Below are 22,001 nucleotides of genomic sequence, written 5' to 3' on the forward strand. Positions count from 1 at the left end.
ACAGTCATTCTGAAGAGGAGGAACAATACAAATGTTGTGAAATTTAGTGTGCAGTTACACTCTGAGAGCAAGTCTCCTTGGCTCACTGTTGATGGTAAAGCAGGAGTTCTAGTTTTATCGTTACTTCCCCCCAATCCACCCCAATGCACGCATAAAGAACAATCCCAATGTTGGTACATAAATAAGCAGTTTAAATAGAGAACTTAAGGAGCACACACCAATGCAGAAGTATAAAATAAGCTTTTGAAGATGGTAAAGAAACATTTAATGAAATTTCAAATGGATTGTCACACAGTGGTTCAACTGAATGGCAGAGGTCTCAGGGAAGATGCTGCCAGCAAATGCACTAAAGGAAATAATATAAGAACCATCTGGACGCGACTATTCTTTGTAGAATTCCATTATAGATACATAGATAGATAGATAGATGATAGATAGATAGATAGATAGATAGATAGATAGATAGATAGATAGATACACACACACACTCACACACATGCATACACTTTTTCTCTAAAGTCACCAGGCTTGTAGTGCAATTAAAATAGCAAAACTCTAAATTAACACACAGAGTTTAAAACATTTCAGGAAAGCATTGATTATATCTGCCAATGGAATGAGTGTATTTGGCAAATGACCTAATTATCACAGAGTTGGTTCTTTCTCACTGCTCTACTTCCCACTAATTGCAGAACTGCTGACCTTCTCCCCCTGACAAGGAAGAAAAACAAGGACAGGGGTGTGTGGAGAAAACAGTGACATTCAGTTTTAATTCATTTGAACCTGCTGCCAAGCTTAATTATGTAATTGAGAGAGTGAGACGGGTGGGCTTACAGCCACTTGGGCCAGAGTTTCTGATGGTTAGCATTTGCCAGTGTTGTGTTGAGGATTTTAGCAGTTACCATAAAGCATTATTAGCTGAAGCTGAACTAATCTCCCCTTACCCTTCTCCTCACCAGATGTAGGTACAGAGGTTGCTGTTCCCAGACTTGATTATTTGTCATTAAGGAAAACAAATTGAAAGCAAATTGAAGTGGCTTTATTCCTTGTTAAATGCATCATTATTCTTTAGGGGCAGTCTCCTATTTCATTTTGTTCTCTTCTGATTGTGATGTAGTATCTGCTGTCATGTAAAACTCAGTAATGCAATGTTTATTTCTAGAATGGGAGTATTTTGCAGGGTTTCCTGAGACATTTTTACATAAACTTCCATTGTAACAAGTAAAAGTAAGTATATATGAAAAACACATAATTCAGTGAAATATTTCTGATGTGGTGGCTTATCCCCTATTTATAATTTTATTTATGAAGTCTTTATCCCCCTTGGCTTGGAGCCATCAATACAGATATTTTGTACAAAACGGACAACCTCTCTCTCCTTGCTGGCAGAATGACTCTTTATAATTAGACTTTTCTCCAAGTTTAGCCAGAATGTCCCTGATTCAGAGAAAGCTCAGGGTGTCTCATACCCTCACAGAGATGTCCTCTGTTCAGATTGGAGTTTAGTCCTGGTGGTCAGCATCTTGATTTTGTAATATCCTGTGTACCATGTGGGGTTGGAAAGGAAGAGAGGAAGCCAGAGAGAAGGCACACTAGAACACTAGAGTAAAAGGGTGGGAGTCATAAAATAAGGGGCTGCCTGCTGGATGGCAGCATGGCTGAAACAGAACCTTGACCACTTAGCATTGTGTGCTCTTTATAGCCCAACAGTATTAATAGACATTTTTATCAGTTAATCCCTGTCATAGTTCCATGAAATAAGTTAACATTTTGTAAATGTGGTTTCCATTTATTTTCACAAATATTTATTAAGCATAGGCTGGATGTTAGGTACGGTCCCAGTACCTGGGGCAATACAAAGAAACAACACCTGGTAATGGAGAGTGCTCTTTTTTCTTCCAGGTACAATGGGTGAAGGGGAGGATCCTTGTCTGGAGAAGGGCAACACTTTCATGAAGTTTCTAGATACACCCACCCTTCTACCTTCTCAGGAATGTTATTCTATAAATTATCCACTTGTCCTCCTGAAGCTTTAATCTGTTTTCTGCTTGATCTTTCCCATCAATATTCAACATTCAATAATGCCAAGAACAGTATCTGTCCTATAGAAAGTGGTCAATAACTATTTGTTGAATAATGTACATGAATACTCAGCAGTTTCCTACCCTAGCTTCACGCAGGAATCAGGTGGGGAATAGACACAAGCGTGTGCACGCGCGTGTGCACACACACACACACAACCATAGCATCTCCTATCTTAAAGCAAACAAACAGAAACAGCTCAGTTGACCTTAGATCCCCTGCTAGCTAAATCTGTTTCTTAATTCCTTTTTCCCAGCCAAGATAACTGCAAAGAGGCCTGTAAATCCTCCTCCTCATCTGGCTCATACTCTTCAACTACTCCAGCAGGCTTCAATCCCCACCACTTGCCTAAAGCAAATCATGATAATGACATCATGTTTCTGAGCACACTGGGCATCTTGAAGCTGTCTTGCTCAAACTCTCAGTAGCATTTCACATAATTTATCTCTCCCTCCTTCTCAGAATACTTTTTTACCTTGGATTTGAGATATTTGATTCCCTTTTCATTTCCTTCTTCCTCTCTGACTCTCCAGCTTTCTTTGCAGTCTTTTCTTCTTATGTAATGCTTAAATGCTGAAGTTGTTTGAGTTCTAATTCTGGATCTTTTTTTTAATACTTACTCTGGGCGTTTTTGACTGTTTCCTATAAATAACATCTATATCTTTGCGCTGTTGTCCTCCTGTATTTCCAATTTCATCTCCATTTCTGAGCACCCACCTAATATATCCAACTGCTATTTGACATTTCTATTGAAATATCTCCAACATTTCTGACTCAACATGTCTCAGGCCAATATTTTAATTTTCCTTTTCCCCTGCTGGTTCTTCCTTGAGTCTTCCCATTTCAGTAAATCACATATCCACTCACCCAGTGGCTTATGGCAAAAACAAAACCAACCAAACAAACAAAACCAGTAGTAATCTTTGTCTATGTCTTTATGTCTTCCTTCTTCCCAATTCAATCAATCCATTTACAAAGCCCTGTTAATTCTGCCTCCAAAATATAACTCAAACCATCCATTTCACCCTATTTCATTGCCAGCTGCCATTCTTCTGGAATGTTGTAATAGCCCCTAAGTCATCTCCTGATTCCTTTCTAGCTTCCCAGCTCCCCCACAACATTGCAATCTCAATTTAAAAATGCAGATGATTTCACACCACTGCTTCTTTAAAACTTTCAATAATGAACAATCAATAATTAAAATCTATATTATATGCTCTCATTTACTTTCGAGGAAGACCTGCAATTTTGCAATTATATATTCATTTGTATGGTCATTTGTTCTTGTCCATCTCCCAACGCAACTATTAGTTGCATGAGTGGGAACTGAGGTTTTTTTCCATGACTATATACCCTTTGCTTAGCGCAGTGCCTGAATGAATAAATGAGCCTATGAATGGATAAGGAATACTGGCCAAAGTATAAGGTACAAGGTGGTTCCCATCGCAATCTCATCTTAACTCATCAACCACTTCATTGACAAATGTACTGATTATATAAGCTCAATTAAATCATCTTATATGGAAATGTTTTATTCCATGCCATTTAAGGAATTTTCAAGAATTGATTCCTTTCTCTGATGAGCTTCAGAGGCTAGAAGAAATAGTTTACAATGTGGGAATATAAAGCAATTCATGGTATGGTGTATTTGAAAGGACACATGCAGATTTTACTTCAAATCCTGGATCTGCTCAATGAATGGCTTGTGATTCTAGTCCAGCTGGATCACGTTACCGGAGCATCAGTTTCTTCATGTATATAATGCGCATGAAGCCAGTAGTACATGGTGTTATTATGACTTCACCAATGTGTCAACTACCCAGCACAGAAACTGGCACGTGAGAGATAATATCCAGATTATAGTTTTGCTTTCTTCTCCCCTTGACCCTATTTCTTGACTGTTACTTCCTACTTTTTTTTTTTCTATCTTACTCAGCTTTGTGGGTGGTAATACTTATATTACCCATTTAGTTTGACTTTGTAGGAAGAGAAGAATTAACAGTACTTACAGAACAGGCTTCCTTTTGGATTAGACATACAAACTTCACAGCTTCTCTGCCTAGCTTTTCAAGAGCACTTTATGGTACACTGCTGTGTAACAAGTTCATTTTAGAATAACATGCTGGGAGGGAGAGAAAGAAGACGAAATTCAGGGGAAAAAATTAAAAAGTTAATTAAAAGAAACAACTTGGTAATTGGATTCATCCTTGCACACTTCTTTGGTTATTTTGGGGTGGGAGGAGGTGTCACAGTACATGGTTAGGAGGTTTGCTTCAGTGGTTCACCTCAAAACTTCTAAATGAGACAAGTATAAGAATGCAGATGATTCCCTGCCTGACAGATGAGAAGAAGTATAGGATACATATGGTGAGCTTTTTAAGCATGCCAAACAAAGCTGTCCTTATACTCACTCTTGAGCATTTATATTTCACAATATTATTGGCAGTTGACATTGCTGTTAGGCTAAGCCTTAGACTATTAGCTAGCTTAAGGACATGCAAAATGGTCTTTTCATTGACTCTTTTACTATTTCTTTGCTTTCACCGTATATACACATCCACACAAGCACACAGTCAGAATAGCATAGGGAACTCATATACCTTTTTCAGACTATACACTAGAAACAAATAAGCAGATAGTGGTTCTTATTTTTAAAAGAAGCATGAATATTTATGTATTTAATCATTCTTTCTCACAGATCCTAAATAGTCAAAATAATTTAAGATGTTATCATTGAAACAGGATAATGGAGGAGCATGGGCTTAGTAATCAAATGGAATCAGGTTTTAAATCCTCTTGTTCACAATATTTACTTATTCATGAAGTAGACATATATTTATTGAATGTCTACTGTGTGCCAAGCACTATTGCAGTTGCTGATAATCTTTTGCAAATTCTTATCATGGTTTTTGTTAACATCAATATTTGAAATTTTGAAAATTCACTTTAGGGAAACAATTTTCTATATTTTTCAGCATTTTATGCACCTCACTTTTGCCACAATCCATGAAGAAAGAACACAGTTAAACAGTCTATTATCTTACTCACCAAATTAGGTTAAATTGGGTTACTGATTGTACACTCAATCTCCAAAACAATGCGTAGAAAATAAGAGTTACTTTTTTATGTCTAGAGATATTATGGTATATCTCTCAAAGCATTAAGGACCACTAATCTAACAGCCTAATGTTCAACCAGGGTAATGTGTCAGAAGAAATGAATGCAAGTCTATCTGTAAGCTTGTACTTCATCAGTTAAGATAGAGATTCAGCTTTTTGTGAATACTAACAAGGGGATTTTGTGTTTTCACAGGTTATGGTTTTGTAGATTTTGACAGTCCTGCAGCCGCACAGAAAGCGGTAGCATCTCTCAAGGCAAACGGTGTGCAGGCACAGATGGCTAAGGTAAGATTGATGTTTAGGTGTGTGTGTGTGTGAGAGAGAGAGAGAGAGAGAGCGAGAGAGAGAGGAAGAAGGAGAGATTAAATATTTTTCCTTTGCTCTGAGCTCACTCAAACTTGGAGTTTGCAACAATTTGGTTTATATTTTCTTGTTAGGGAAAATAAGAAACTCCACATGAGGTTTGGCTTAGGAGAATCTGTCTGGCTTATTTCATTGTTTCTTTACGTATATTTATTATTGTATCTTTTGTTATGGTAACCTCATTAGAGATTTAAGGACACTTGTGAAGTCTCTGTTCTGCTTGAGAAAGGTGGGGCATGTCAGTGTGTGTGTGTCTGGGACTTCTACTTGTAAACAGTAGAGTAGTAGAATGGAGTAGTAGAATTATCAGCAACTTGTCTTTGATAAACTGTGTGCTAAAAAATGTGTGTGTTTTCTTAGCTGGGGAGAGCTGATTGTTGAATGATGGGGTTGTCTGCTCTGTGCAGGGAAATTAGCTTAATTGGAGTGTACTGTGTCTATATTGCTAGAATTTCACTTTGGCCTTTATATAGAGAGTTTTCTAAGATAATTTTGGATATTAATAATTTTCAATAATTAAATATTGTTAAATAGAATATGTATTCTAGAACCCTCTACCTGAAGCTGTCATATATTTTATTTTCTAAGAAAATAAGTTAAATTATTTACAATCCTTTTGTATCCTGATTACAGTGGTGGTTACAAGAATCTATACCTGATAAAGTAACATAGAACTATATGCACACATTGTGCCAGTGACAGCTTCCTGGTTTCGATATTGCATAATTATATAAAATGTAAAATTTTTAGAAACCTCATGAAGGGAACATAGGATCTCTTTGTGCTATCTTTGCAACGTCTTGTAAATCTATAATTATTTCTAGATAAAAATTCAAAACAATTGTTTATAACATGGATACTTGTTAGATATCTGCTTTAAAATGATGGCCATTTAGGATTTATTCACCTGCAACCTAAGTCTTCAAATATGCTTTCTGATTGATAATAGTGAACTTATTTATCTCCAGATTCTATAAATTTTAGGTGAAATGGTCAACAGACCTTGAAATCCTGATCTAATATATTCATGCTCTGTTCATGTATACACTTAAACTTAACTATTTCTATAAGAGTTGAGTGACATAATGATAAAGTAGTCAAATTTTCAGTTATTTGGATTTTGTTGAGATTGCTAACATTATTTGACAACATTTTCCAATTTTGACCTCAAATAACTAGAGGTAAGATATTTGGTTTCTTCATCTTCCGTTGTCTTCTAGTAAACTGATACAGACCGTATCTGTTAACCTTTTGTTGCGAGTCACTTCCCATATAGATTACTTTGGTGAACTCATTGTCCTTTATGACACATGAATAGTTGTCCAAGGCAGTATAAATTTGAATTCTTTTAGCTGTGTAATGTATTCTTCATCAAGATTATGCCTGGAAGCTTTGGATTTTTTTCATGAACTAAGATTGATGAAGTTACTATCTTTAATTAATAAGGAAATTATATACATGTCTTGGTTTAAAGATTACTTGGCAAAGAGTCAATGGCATTAAGTAGTGACTTCCTATACCCAGAAAACAAATGATGAAATGTAGCTGTTAGGTATATGTAAAATATATAACTTGAATTTGAACTGAAAGCACCACCTACTTCCAAGAAAATGAATATAAAATGCTTCACGAAAAAGTTGTTATTGGAATTTCTTGATCTATTCCATTGGTAAACTCCCAAATCTAGAAGTTAGCAGATTGTAGCACTTTAGAAGTAATGAAAACAGCATGCATAATCTCCACCATTTCAAATGTCCTCAGAAGATGTATAGTTAGTTGTTAGATAAAAACCACTGCCATCTTGTGTAACAGGAAAGGAAAATTGACATTGATTTTATAACTACTGAGGAACCATTGTGAATATTTTCCCTAAGTTTCCCAGTATTCTGGTGCAGCGAGAATCCCTCTTTCTCCCTCTCTCTTACCCACCCCCACACACCCTCTGACTCTTTCGTTCTCTCTCTCTAATCACGGACATCTCACCTAGTCAGAAGGCTATTTGATTTGTAGAAATATTTTAAAGAGTTCCTAAAATGATTATTTTTCCTAGCCAGCATTTTGGCTGTTGGCTCATGCCCACTGTACAAAAAAAGATATTCCAATTGGAATGTTTAAAGTCACTTTTATTTCTGTAGTTTGCTCAAAGATTTTACGTTATGAATTCTGCTGCCTGTGAAGTTAATTCTTATTCTCTTAGCTTCAGACTCATATCTGCCTACTGGAAAACTTTCAGCAATGAATGACTCTGTAATTTAACTATCCATAAGAAAATAAATAGGCTCCCTTTGACAATGAAATAGGACAAGCTTGACCACCTGTATTAGCAGATTTCTCACTGAGCTATTGGATTTCATGGCATTTTCCTCCTTTGTCCTGGTGATAACTATTATTTATTATCATATAAACCTGCAGTCTTCAGGGTGTGTGAAACATGCACTATATTTTTTGCCATTTAAGTATCTACTGAATCACCTCCAGCATCCTTGTTCTTATCAATATCCTACTATGCAGGCTGTGATGTCACATTTTAATGACTCCAGGATTTTAAAATAAAAATATTACAAATACTCTACTTTTCCAATAGTAACCTTCAGCTAAGATAAAACTCTCCATGTGAATTGTCTTATTTAACTAGCTTATTCCAGTGTGTTCATATGGAAAATCCAAAATAGCAAGTCATTCCAGGAAGTGGTAATTGATTAATAATGAATAACCATTAACACAGATGAACATTTTTCTGTATATTTACTGTTCTGCCACAAAGGAGTTTTTTTGGTATCAAAAGACATGTTTCTTTTAGGAAATCAGATTCAGAATATTTTAGTAGTACATAGTGGTTAGGGGCATAAATTTGGAGGGAAGTAAACTTTGCCTTGAATCCTGGCTGTAGTACCACCTGGCTGTGTGACCTTGGATAAGTTATTTAAATATCTCTGAACTTCTCTAATAATAACTCTTATGTTATAGAATTGCTGTGAGAATTTAAAAAAATACATTAAGTATTTAGCATAGAGCCTAGATCATAGTAAGAATTTAGTCAATGTTATTCAATAAATATTGTTATACATTAAATTCAAATTTGCTACTAAACCTTCTATAAATCCTAATACATGTTTTAAGTGTGTGTTATTCCAAATTAGTGTCTTTAAAATATATAATAAGTAGCATCAGTCAGCAAACATTTTTATTGCTTACTCTGTCTAGGCAGTGTACTGAATATTGGAGAATGAAGATAGAATAAAAATTCTTTTTTTCTGAATGTTTAACATTTATTGTATCTCCTGAATTGCTACAGCTTCAGACTAAGAATTTTGGCTGTTACTGTTTCTGGCAACTTCAGGATATAGAGAAAAAACTTATTGGCCAAGGAATATGTGTCTCTATAAGCATGAAAAAAAAGTGAAGAAATCCCTGCTAACAATAAGTTAACTTGCAGATATTTATTTTACTCATGTAGGAAGAAGGCCATAGATAGACAGTGAAGGGCAATTCTTTGGGGTGCCATCAAGGATCAAGACAGCTCTCCCAACTTTTATCTCTGGCTTTTATGTCACACATTTGTAAGATGGCTTCCAAAGTTCCAGCTCTTGTATCCACAGTTAATCCAGGAAAAAGAGAAAAAAGCAAATAGTTGAAGGGGCAGTATGGCTGATTTCATCCTTTTAAAGGCTTTTCCAGAATCTCAACTCAGCAACTTGTGCTTACAACTCAAAAGCCAAAACTGAGTCACATGGTTTCCCCCTTTCTTGTAAGAGAGTATGAAATGATGAGTGTTTTGACTTCTTTGCCTCTGCAGTAGAGAAAATTAAGAATAATCCATCCCCTTGGCTATCCAGCACCCATGACATCATTAAAGGTGGCATGCATGGATGCATTTTAGGTGGCATGCATTAATTCTTTCCCAAAAGGAACCCACCTCAAACCTGTGATTGCATCTGGTGATTCTATTATCTCCAACAGGCCCATGGCTCCTCCTCATAGCTCAACAAGTCATAACTTTAAAAGAGAAGCTATCTGTCTGAATTCCCACAATGTAGAATGACCCAGAAGCAACAGGATACATGCATTTAAAGGAAAATGACTATTTAGGAAAGGAGAAAATGGGAAGCAAGCCTAAATTATTGATCTCAAATACATATCAAATCCTGCTAGGTGGGAATAGAATTCTTGTGTTGTCAGTGCAATAAGTTCCTTGGTTATCCAATCACATAACCCCTGATTCTGTCATACAGAGAGATCTTACTTGCCCCTTATTCTCTGTGGCCTCACTGAGACCTCGCTAGAGAACTGAACAGCATTGTAGGCTTTTCCTGGATATATTTAGAGACACCAGAATGGGTCTACATATTAAACAGTCATGAATTATTACCAGCCAGTCCTTGAGTAATCCCAGTCTTAACAGGTCTCTTTCTTATTTGCTTTCTGTCGATTCCAAATATGAGTAAACACAGTGCATCTTATTCTAGAGGAAATGTCTGCAGAAAAGAAGTCACTTCCTCTCAGGGTCTTCGGATAAGACTTCATCAGGTGTACTACCAGACTGCCATTACAGTTCCCAAAGGTGATTCGCTTCCAGTGGGATTTGTAGAGTAAATCTCAGTTAAGCAATCACAAAAGAGACTAAGTGTCCCAGAGGATGTCAAGTATCTTGACAGGCATAATATAAAAATATTGTATCTACCAAAGCAGAAAACTAGATTGAGACCAGAGGAAAGCACTTCTCTTATAAATCAATGACCTTGATAGCAGTTGTCTTTGAAAAAAAGAAAAAAAAAATCAGTGGATTTTTTTTACTTAAAATTAAAAAGACGAAAAGTCAAAATCAAGAAATATACCAAAGCAAATATTTTAAATTCAAACACACACGCATACAGACATACACAAGGAATTTACAAAATATATCGCCACAGTGAAGCCATATCAGTTATATTCCAGTAAAAGAATTGTAGTTAATTAAGAAAGGGTGTATTCAATAGAATATTCTTGAACATTTTACAAAAGTACAACTATTGGCCTCATAATGTGACTTTTTGTCTACCAAAGCTACTCTTATGAATGCACAGATATATGACAGGCATTGTCAGCCACATTCCCGTAGTATAAGATCATATTAGTACTGTTTGTTTTTATTATTCATAGGTAAAGCAGAAGAAACAAGCTATTTGATATTTATTGGTCACTACAGTGGGGTGGAGCCTCCTGGTAAACAAAGAGGCTTCTCAAGGACTCTTATGTAGGAAGGAAAGAGGCATTGTTCCAGGGTAACTTGAGCAGGCGATTAGAGAGATGTTCCCTGAGACTGGGTGGGAAACAATCAATACTTTATATAATAATATACAAGGGCTATCTGGGGATGCTAATGTTCCTAGAATAATGTCCATGTCTTTTTGTTTGTTTGTTCTGCAATAAGATTAAAGGATCAGAGATCCCTATATACTATCATTTGCTTGTATACCATTTTTCCCCCATGGGGACGAGAGCTGTAGCCTCGAAATGAAGCAGGAATCTCTCATTCTCCTACTTTCTCAGAACGTTTATGTTGAACATCTACTATCCACAAGGATTGTTCTACATGCTACAGCCATAGTACTGAGCCAAACAAAGTTTCATGAAGTTCACATAGGGGATTACAAAAAAGTAGCTGTTATACAATGAGATATAATTTATTAGATTGTAACAATTGGTTTGAAGACAATTAAAACCAGTTACAGTTACAAAATAGGAGATGGGGATGCTGGTTAAATAGGACATGGGGATGGTAGTATTTTAGTTACAGTGGTCAGGAAAAGTCTTTCTAATCATGTGACATTTGAACATATATCTAAAAGAAATGAGAGGAGAAAACTATACTTATATTTAAGCAATAGTTATGAAAAATTTCTATAGTAATTTAAAATAGATCAGACTCTTTAGTGAGATAGCATCTTTGGGTTTTATTATTGTCTATATCCTGCATCTTTATAATAATAGAAGAGTTGCATAAACTACCATCATTTCCCTCCCTTTTTTGTGGGAGTTGTCTGGTTTCGTCAACCTAATATTGCATTGTTTAGAATATTTTTTTCATTTTTTTTAGAGCCAAATTCTAATTGGTCAGTAAATTTTTATTTCAACACTTAAATTCTTCAAATGATGTTGTTCTATTGTTGTACAAGTTGGTGTAAGAACATGACCAGACCCCCTTTCTACAGTTGTGGAATGCACTTTAAATAACTGTGATTCCAAAGGAAAGCATTCTGATGTTGCTTTTAACAGAGTTCATTACTCTTGAATGACTGATGCTGTGTAATGTAAACCTTGCTCTATCTCATTTCCTAAAATGAATGTATCATTTGCTCCTGTGGGATACATCTTCAATAGACAGATCTCTCTAAAAATATATAAGTATTATTTTTCTCATGATTGAAAATTTTAAAATTTTGTGGAAAAGAAATACTTATTGGCTGGTCTTTTATATGTCTATAAAATATTTGTGAATGTCTGCTTTGTTGGCTATGTCAATTTGGCTCAATTTTTTTCCTGATCCAAGTGCTGAATGTGGGGATTCAAAACTCAATATTGAAATTGTCAGGGTTGATCTTAATCCTATTCATTAATTATTTGAAGTTTTTGAAGCAGACTCATCTAAAGTTAAATATTTGTATTAGCTTATATCAAATGATTTCTATAATCTGCCTGTTGCTACTACCCTCTGCTTTTACAAGGACTCTAGTGTGTCATCTTAAGTGAAACAGTGCCTATGTATACTGGTAAAATTCTCTGCTTTCCTAACATTGGACAAAAACAAAAATCAACAAAAGAATTGCCTCAGTGTCTTAAATTGGAATCCCTACCAGTTGACCAGGCACTTGCTTACTGAAGGATATGTGTGGAATTCAAGTTCTTTTCAACCTATAAGAAATATTGGCCAGGCGCAGTGGCTCACACCTGTAATCCTAGCACTTTGGGAGGCTGCGGCAGGAGCATCACAAGGTCAGGATTTCAAGAACAGCCTGACCAACACAGTGAAACCCCATCTCTACTAAAAATACCAAAAAATAAAAATAAAAATAAAATAAAATAAAATAAAATAAATTAGCTGGGCGTGGTGGCAGGCACCTGTAATCCCAGCTACTCAGAAGGCTGAGGCAGAAGAATCACTTGGACCCAGGAGGCGGAGGTTGCAGTGAACCAAGATTGCACCATTGCACTCCAGCCTGGGTGACAGTGCAAGACTCAATCAAAGAAAGAAAGAAAGAAAGAGAGAGAGAAAGAGAGATCAACACTTTCACACTTTCATCCTGCCTCTTTGAGGAGAATGTGTCTCCACAGGCTGATCTCAGTCAATTACTCATTTCTTGATGTACTGTTGAGAAAACCAAATAATGAACAGTCTTCATTCATGGCTTTAATAATTTGTTCTTAAAGTTGAAAGGAAAAGGTATTTTCTCTAATCACCATTGTTGTACATGGGGTGTGCCTAATTAAAAGTACTGCTTTGTCCCATGTAAATTGTGATCCCATTGAAAAAGACAAAGAAGTATGTCAAAATAAGAAAACTATGGATTGTATGACTGCTGGTGTTATATTAGGAAAATGTGACTTAGGTTTGTGTGGAAAATGAATCTTTCAATAGTGAATGTCAAAATTTGGGTTAGCCATTCAGTCACAAGGAGTGCTGGACAACCATGTGTCTCCCCATCCGTGGATGAGATATTTTCTTCTTATGATACCTAGGAGGAAATAGTGAATGTGCTCTCTACTGGCAGATAGATCCCAAGGACAAGGGGGAGAGCAATGAGCCATGCTTGCTGAGCTCTTGCTCTCAACCTCACAAGTCAGGTGAGTTATTATTTCTCCCATTTGGAAGTATCATGCAAGTGGACAAGTAAGAGAAGGACCAGGAGTGTTACACCACCATCTTTCCATAAGAAAATAGAAGCAATGGAAGCTTTCCTAGCCCCAAGTATATAACCAACTATAACTGACTTTCCTGCTTTCCTGGCCCCAACTCTTAACCAACTATAATTGCTTTCTGCATTTTATTTTTGTACTGTACTCTAAAGAAAATGATTGGATGAATTGGAATAGTAGAATTATGTAATATATGAATTATGCTAAAGGTTGAACATTTTAATATTGAGAAACCTACAGACTACTGAGGTTCATGGTCCACCTTCTGTGTCTGTGTTTACTTCTGGTGCGCTCTGAGACTCTCTTCAAGTCCTTTAACTATATCTATTCTGAAAAAAAGGCAAGGAAACAGACAAAAGGATGCAGGGAATAAAGGAAATTATTTCTTGAACATCAGCCTTATGCTAGTGAATAGGTTAAGTGCTTTTATAATTATTATCTCATTTAATTCTTACTAGTATCCTTGGAGGTAGGTGTTATTACTCCAATTGTACAGATGAAAAAATAGGGGATGTCCCACATTCACTAACATAGTCAGTGGTCTTGAACCCAAACCTTTCTGGTTCCAAAGCCTTATTCTTTCCAAGGAGATCATAAGTCTGCTAATGCTGTTTTCTAGTCTCTTCAGCAGAGTTTGGCTTTTGAATTTCTAAAATGGAATTACAGACTGGATAAAATTATTAAATCAATGGACTGCAGAATCTATTGGAGTCCCTGATATACATAGTGGGGCTTCATGAATCTTGTGGAATAAATGAATATGGGAATGAACAAATGAATAATCAGTATTTGTTATATTTTAATGGTTTTCAATTCTGATAAATTTTTGTGACCTCAAACTGAATTTTGCACCGAAATAGTCCTTTAATTCACTATCCTAACCAGTTATTCAAGAGAACATAATTCCTGAGCTCACAAACAATGGTTCAATGTAATCCTCTAACTACTGACTGCTGGAATGGGACAGGATGGACATCTTTGTTTCTTGAGAAAATAGATGAAAAGAATTTGGAAATGAAGACCAATAACTCTTATCTTTTGGAAGTCTTAAAGAAATTGGGTATACACTTGCATATATTTACATGTGCATGCACACATATACATTCATAAAATACATGTCTTTTAAAGATGGTTAATTATCACAGGTAGCTATAATTTTTCCATGCAATAACACAATAACTAAAAAATGTCTGATAGCTTCTCAGCATATCTGCCTTTTATTGAAAGTGAAACCTAAAGATAAGTAATAAACAAACTTGAATGATAGCCCTCTGTGATCTCTGGTTTTGTGTGCATGCTATATTTATTACACTATGATGTGTGTCACTCGGGTGGGCACTTGTGAGAGTTGTTCACAAATGCTTACAGTGGACACACAAAAACAAAACAGAAACTTGAGTGTTGTAAACGAGAAGGTAGCATACTCAGTTTGATCCTCTTTACCCACCATGTCCAGGACACACTTTTTAACTGCTATTTGAATGACTTAACCACACCATGAAACTCAGAGTCTGCTGGCTGAATCAGTGGGAGTTGACATTCCAACATCTGCAAGCACATTAACTCCTTCTTCATATCTAAGAAGTATTCCAAACTTAAGAAAATGTTCAACGTTAGAAAAATGGTAAAATTAAAAACAAAACCAGACTTTTCTTCCCTATTGAAATGGATTTGTTTCACTTTTCTGTGAAAGTGACATTAACAATATCATACCTTTCTATAAAGGAAATAAAGTTTTAAATGAAGCCATACTAAGAGCTCATTTTTTCATACTCATGAATTACTTTTAGCCTAAGGATCCATTTGGAAATTATATTCATATATCAAAGATAAACTGTCTTCCCTGGTGTTCGTATTTAACGTAACTGAACAAAGTTGCTTGATGAGACCAGCACAAAATAAATTTTACTTTTTTCTGATTCAAAGGTAAATTTCTTGTAAGATGATAGACATTACTGAAATCATCATTATAAAAAATATCAATCACACTCCATGAGAAGTATGACATGTTACTTGTGGACCAACCCTTACCAGTGTATCATTAGGTATCTGGTTTCAGAAACATCCATAGTTAGACATTAATGTAAGAAATGTCACTACCTTATAAAGATACAATATCAAACAAAGTGAAGTTTATTGTATTTGAGAATGCAGCACACAAAAGTCTGTGTTCTAAACTCCCAGAAAATATTGATTTGCTAATGTAAAATCATTAAAAGTGTCTACCCAACTTCTGGCTTGATATATTCCAGAGGAAGCCTCTCCCAATTTCCCATGAAATATGCAGAGATACAGTAAAGAGTGATCAACAACTACCCGTGAAAGACCAAGGTTAATAAACAATGGATTTCTAGAAACACCCAAGGATTTTATAATTACTGATAAAATCTTAGAGCAAAATTGAGATTCTTAATGTCTTTTTTTTTTTTTTTTTTTTTTTTTGAGGCGGAGTCTCGCTCTGTCGCCCGGACTGGAGTGCAGTGGCCGGATCTCAGCTCACTGCAAGCTCCGCCTCCCGGGTTTACGCCATTCTCCTGCTTCAGCCTCCCGAGTAGCTGGGACTACAGGCGCCCGCCATCTCGCCCGGCTAGTTTTTGTATTTTTAGTAGAGACGGGGTTTCACCGTATTAGCCAGGATGGTTTCGATCTCCTGACCTTGTGATCCGCCCGTCTCTGCCTCCCAAAGTGCTGGGATTACAGGCTTGAGCCACCGCGCCCGGCCTTAATATCTTTTTATACTTAATTATTTTATACAAAAGTCCTGTTTTTCTTGTTCTCTCTCCCTTACCTAACTTCTAGAAGATAAGATTGCACAGAAACAAATACATATCAACCATATCATATTGTCAAATATAGGCATCTGATATTGCAATCATTCCTGCTGAGTGTGACTCATGTGAGGAGGTGCCTTCTTCATCTTTTTAAATTTTCTCTTCCCCTGTCTCCCCATCTCCCTCTAAGAGCCAACAGGTCAGAATCTCTAAGAGCACAATCTGAAAATGTGTATTTAAAAAACATTTCTCCAATAATACCTAATGCTTAACTGTATTTTTGATAAACTTAGATTTTTTTTTTTAAGAAAAGGAACAAAAATCAACGAGGAAGCCAGCTTGAGTGCAAATTCAATAGGGCAAAATGAAGAAACATTAAACTAAGGAGCTAAAAGAACTAAGTGAAGTATTACAAAGGATAAAAATTGTGCAGTAACAGAACTAAACCCCATATTGCTGATAGTTGGGGCAGAATTGACACCACAGAAAATCAGATTAATGTCTTAAAGAACTGATTAAAGGAGCTCTCCCAGTATGCAGGAAAATAGAGGTCAAATTATCAAAAGAATGAGAGAAAACATGGCAAGCATGATGGACAGAGAGTGGAGTTTTTTTTTTTTTTTCTTTTTTTGTAGAACTACTACTTGATAACATAATAGGGTATCTGTAGCCAATAATAACTTCATCGTACATTTTAAAATAAAGAATAGAATTAGATTGTTTGCAACTTGAAACATAAATGCTTGAGGGTATGAATACTCCATTCTCCATGATGTGCTTATTTCACATTGCATACCTGTATCAAAATATCTCATGTTCCCTGTAAATATATAATCCTACTATGTACCCACATAAACTTTAAAAAAATAAAGATAAATCTAAAAAAAAGAAAATAGAAAAAAAAGTGAGTGGAGGTCTAACGTAACAGTGAGTACATCATCCAGAAGAAGAAATAAGAATAGCTGAAACGGAAGCAATAAGCAAATACAGAAACTAAAGACATCTTTCCAGAGATGACACAGCCTTTCATGGAGATTGAAAGGACTGACCACATGCCAATCAACATGAAAAGACATATGTCTACAGGTATTTAGGCTTCTCGGAAACATAGCTAACTTTAAAAATAAAAATGTACAAACATTCACGTAGCAGGGAGGCTTGGTTAAAAAGGAACAAAACCTAGCTCTTTGTGTGTGTTCAATATAGGGTTAAAACTCAGAAGATAATAGATTAATGATTGCTGATTATGGAAGATATGACCACAAAATTGTGTATTCAGACTTCTGAGTGAAGCACAGAAAGACTCTCCATTTGATGTGCGAAAACTGATCTTAATACATAAAGTATTTACCCAAATCAGCAAATCTACTAAAAGAAAAATATAGTAAACAAAAAAAGATGTAAGCATACAAGTCACATATGAAAATCCACATTATAAATCATCATAAATGTTACTAATAATAAAATAAATGCAAATGAAAAACCAAGATACTATTTTTACTATCAAACGTACACTAGTTAAATCAAATAGAATAATGATATTGTGCTAAAGTGACTAATTGTTGTGGAAATGTGAGTTGGTTTGACTTTTCTGAAAATTCCTTTTAGTGTTTGAACTATTAATTTCCTCCTAGAAACCTACCTTACATAAAAATCAAAGATTCAGACTGCTAATGTTTAGATGTTTGTCCCTTCAGACCTCACGCTGAAATTCGATCCCAGTGTTGGAGTGGAGGTCTAGTGGGAGGTGTTTGGGTCATGAAGGTGGATCCCTCATGAATGGCTTGGTGCCCTCCTAACAGGAATACATGAGCTCTTGCTCTGTTAGTTCCCACAGAAGTGGGTTGTTAAAAAGAGCCTGCCGCCTGAACTTCTCCCTGCTTTCTCTCTTGCCATGTTATCTTTGTGCACCCTGGCTTCCCTTTGTTTTCTGTCGTGCGTGGAGGCAACCTGAGGATCTCACCAGATGCCCAGTCTTCCAGTGAGCAGGGTCATTAGCTAAATAAGCCTCTTTTTTTTGTTTTGTTTTAAATATAAGTTATGCAGCCTCACATATTTCTTTTAGGCAACACAAAACTGACTAAGACACAGATCACACTCTGTTGTAGCATGAATTGTAAATGGTAAAAATTTGAACAACATAAAATAGTCAAAAATAAACCTACTCGACAAAGTCTCTGTAGTGTAGTAGCTTGAAAATTATGGCAAAGCCATCAACTGCTGCCACTTAAATAGCATTTTTTCGAAGCATATTCAATCTTAGGGAAAAATGATCATAGTAAAAGTCATTCTCTAGGTAGGGAAGTGTGGTGATTTTTTTTCTTCAATAATCATATCTGTGTTTTCCAACTCTCTAGAATGAACATTGGCTACTTTATAGCATAAAAACGATAATATCATAATAAAAAAGATAATAAATGTGATCTATAAAAAGTTACCTAGCTGATTATTCAGAAACCAAACCTGTCACATGGCATATACTGGGTAATGGACTGTCAGAGCATGAACAGTGATGGAACTCTGTTGATGAAATGCTGAGGCAAATCAGCCTCTTTAGTTAGGTACTGATTGTGACAATTGAGTTCATCCAAATAAAATAGAATAACATAAAATATTTATTACTTATTTTACATAATATAGATGTATAGATATATAAATATAAATATATGAAAATTATTTTTACACAATGCCGTTGTTTCTTAAGCACATATTACTTAGGAAATGTAATTCTGATGTTTGCTAATAATCATCACAGGAACTAAGAAATTCATATAATTCTTCATGCTGAATCTAAATGATAAAAGTATGTATGTCATCTTTGAAATTATGAAATTGGGGGGGCCTCCTACTCTATTTAGTAAGCTGTTAGGTTCTAAAGGGATGTCTAAGACAATGAATAACATTACTTATAAGACAATGAATAACATTACTTTTCAAATGGTCTCCGTATAGAGACAGACTTTTGGGCTGGAAGAGAGCATAAAGAAATATTCAGTATGATGGAGTGATATGCCAGGGTCAAATGGTGAACGCTATGTGTGCTAAAAATTAAGGGGCATGTGTTTGCCTTAATAAAATATTGTCAATAATCCTCACAATATTAAAAAACAAACTACCCTCCTATTTTACTGTTCAAATGTTTCACTGTGCAAATAATTTCTAATTGTAAACAAAGTTGTCGCACTATCCTGCACATTAAATAAGCCATTAATTAGAATACTATGAGTGACTAAATGCTCTGGTCACTTAAATATTTAATTCAGATGCTCAGTCTTTTTTGTTTGATGATGTACTTTTTAATTTATGCCTTCAAGTCACCAAGATAAAACAGAAGAGGAGACAGTGGTGACATTTGCTTATGGGTGAGCATAGGCCATGAGCTCTTGAGTAGAGTTAAGAGGGACCATATATATTCCTTCCCCACCTTGGGAACTCTGATTAGCCAGAAAGCAGCATTTGTAGATTAGGAATGAAGAAAATGACAATTGTCATTCATTTGGACACAGGTTGATCTCTAAGTAAATCCCTAAATGCTGTGTGGGAGATTCCTGGTGATTTGTTCTGTTTCATACTCCTCTTGCTGTGGGCAAATGAGTTCCCCAAATTTTAATAGAGTTTTGCCAGCATAATTGCACGGTACACTGACACAAGTTAGTTTTTCTTTTTTACACATTTTCCTTCACTTGAACTTTCTGGCCATTTTCCATATGCATTTGACAGAAGAATTACAAATATAGACTGTTATTATATCTTAGATGGAGGAAATGGTCCATGGACCAGTGTCTGAAATGTTCAGTCTTGGCAATCAAGGCTCTCACCTCAGCATTTGCTGGGACACAGGAAACCAGCTAATGGCTGATAATGTCCAGGAAATTAGTAACTTGTGCATATGGTAAATGCTCCAATCCCAGCCAAATGATTTATTTAACTGACGACTGGAGTTCTCATAGGGACTGTTAGCACAGTGGAATAGTTGGGTTTTATTAACTGGACTATGTGCTAATACTTGTTGTTCCCTAGTTGAAGAATGTAACCATAATGCAAAATACAATGGGAAATTGTATATCCAGAAAGTAAAGATGTTAAAGGCACCAACATTGTATACTCCAAAAGAACTTACTTTTTTTGTGTCAACATTATTAGTATCACAATTTTCTTACAACTATTATCTTAGTTCAGAATTCTATAAAATGAATTATGCATACATTTTGTTATGATAAAGATATTAAATACAATGTCACTTTGCTTAACATCTTATTCCTATCCGTTAATTTTGTTAGGGACAGTGATGATTATTTATAACCTATTGCTTGCATTCATTGATTATCTACAGAGTATCCAGATATCAGGACAGCCTTGTGCTTTCAATGTCGTCTCATTTAATTCCCCTGTTTTTCACCCCTTGCTCCTCTTTCATAGTTAACTGTCGTGAATCCTTCAGGCCCAAGGTCAAGTGTCAGTTCCTTGGGAAAATCTTACTGACACCCAATTCTAGGTCACGTTACCCTTTTTATCTGTTCTCATAGAAGCTTCTTCATCATCATAGAGTTTATGTGACAATTTGTAATTTAAATTTTACATGAGAGACTATAGGATTACTCTTGCTGCTCCAGACTAGAGTATAAAATATAAATGCAAAGATCATAACTGTTATCACTCACACTGTATATCTTCTGAACCAACCACAATGTCTATCCAGCAAGTAGCAAGTAATAATACTTGTTGAATGAAAGAACTCTATGTGATAGTCATTAATGTCCCAGTTTTACAAATGAAATAATTAAAGCTCAAAGAGCCTAATTTATTAAAATCATACAGCCAAGTAGATGTCAGTATCCTATCTCATGTCTAACTCTGAAGCCCATTAATGTATTAGAGCTCTTTCTTTTTAATTGAGTAGGACAAAGAAAGAAAGTACTGCAAAATTCATCTTTCCTTTTACAACAAGGTTGAAACCTTCTCTGTGCAATCTTTTAGAGAAGTGGTTCTCAATTAGAGGCATTTTGCCCACCATAGGGGACATTTGGCAATGTTTGGAGACATTTGTGGTTGTCTTGACTGAGAGGAAAGTTAATATTGGCATCCACTGACACTACATGATGCATGCCAGGGCCCCTGCACACTTCATTGGTCAGCTCAGCTGCCTCCCTCTTTGGTTTCCTTTCTTTCTAGTTTCCTTCATTGATTCATTCAGCATAAAGTATATGCCTATAGTGCTTAGTGTATAGAAAACCCATAATGAGTAAAATACAACTCCAGACCTGAGGAAACTTATAGTTTATAGGGAAGTGCAGATAAGTAAATAGGTAATTGTTATACACGGTAAGGAGCTACCTAGAGGTGTACGTTCAACTGGCCACTATGTTAATACTGAAGCTAACACCTGAACCACTGCTTTAGAACACTGGTTCTCAACTGCAACATCTATAAACATTTATGGTGGTCACAGCTAGGGCACAAGTTGCTACTGGCATCTGTTCGGTTGGTAGAGGCCAGGATGCTGCTAATTATATTGCAATGCATTAAATAGTGTCTCATTTTTGCTACAATAAAGAAATTTTTTATCTAAAATGTCAATAATGTCAAGGTCGAGAAACCCTATTTTGGAATAATAAAGCCAGATCATTGTGTTTTTGCCATTGCATTTTAAAAAAAATCAATCTTAATTTTCTTGCCCTCTGTAATTATTTTTTACATATTGTAACTAGCGATAAAATTGTGAGTGTATAATATTTCATCTTATAAGTGACAAGAAACTATATGATTGCTTACT

General features: G+C 35.6%; 1 protein-coding gene across 1 annotated transcript in view; it reads left to right on the top strand.

Moving 5' to 3' along the window:
- The window catches only part of RBMS3 (RNA binding motif single stranded interacting protein 3), a 546,693-nt gene that overhangs the window by 102,029 nt on the left and 422,663 nt on the right, over positions 1–22,001 (top strand). The window contains exon 3 of the mRNA XM_030937919.1: positions 5,395–5,486. Coding sequence (XP_030793779.1) covers positions 5,395–5,486 — 92 coding nt within the window. The remainder of the gene's footprint in view (positions 1–5,394; positions 5,487–22,001) is intronic.

Source organism: Rhinopithecus roxellana, chromosome 1 (assembly GCF_007565055.1).
Source record: "Rhinopithecus roxellana isolate Shanxi Qingling chromosome 1, ASM756505v1, whole genome shotgun sequence".
NCBI lineage: Eukaryota > Metazoa > Chordata > Mammalia > Primates > Cercopithecidae > Rhinopithecus > Rhinopithecus roxellana.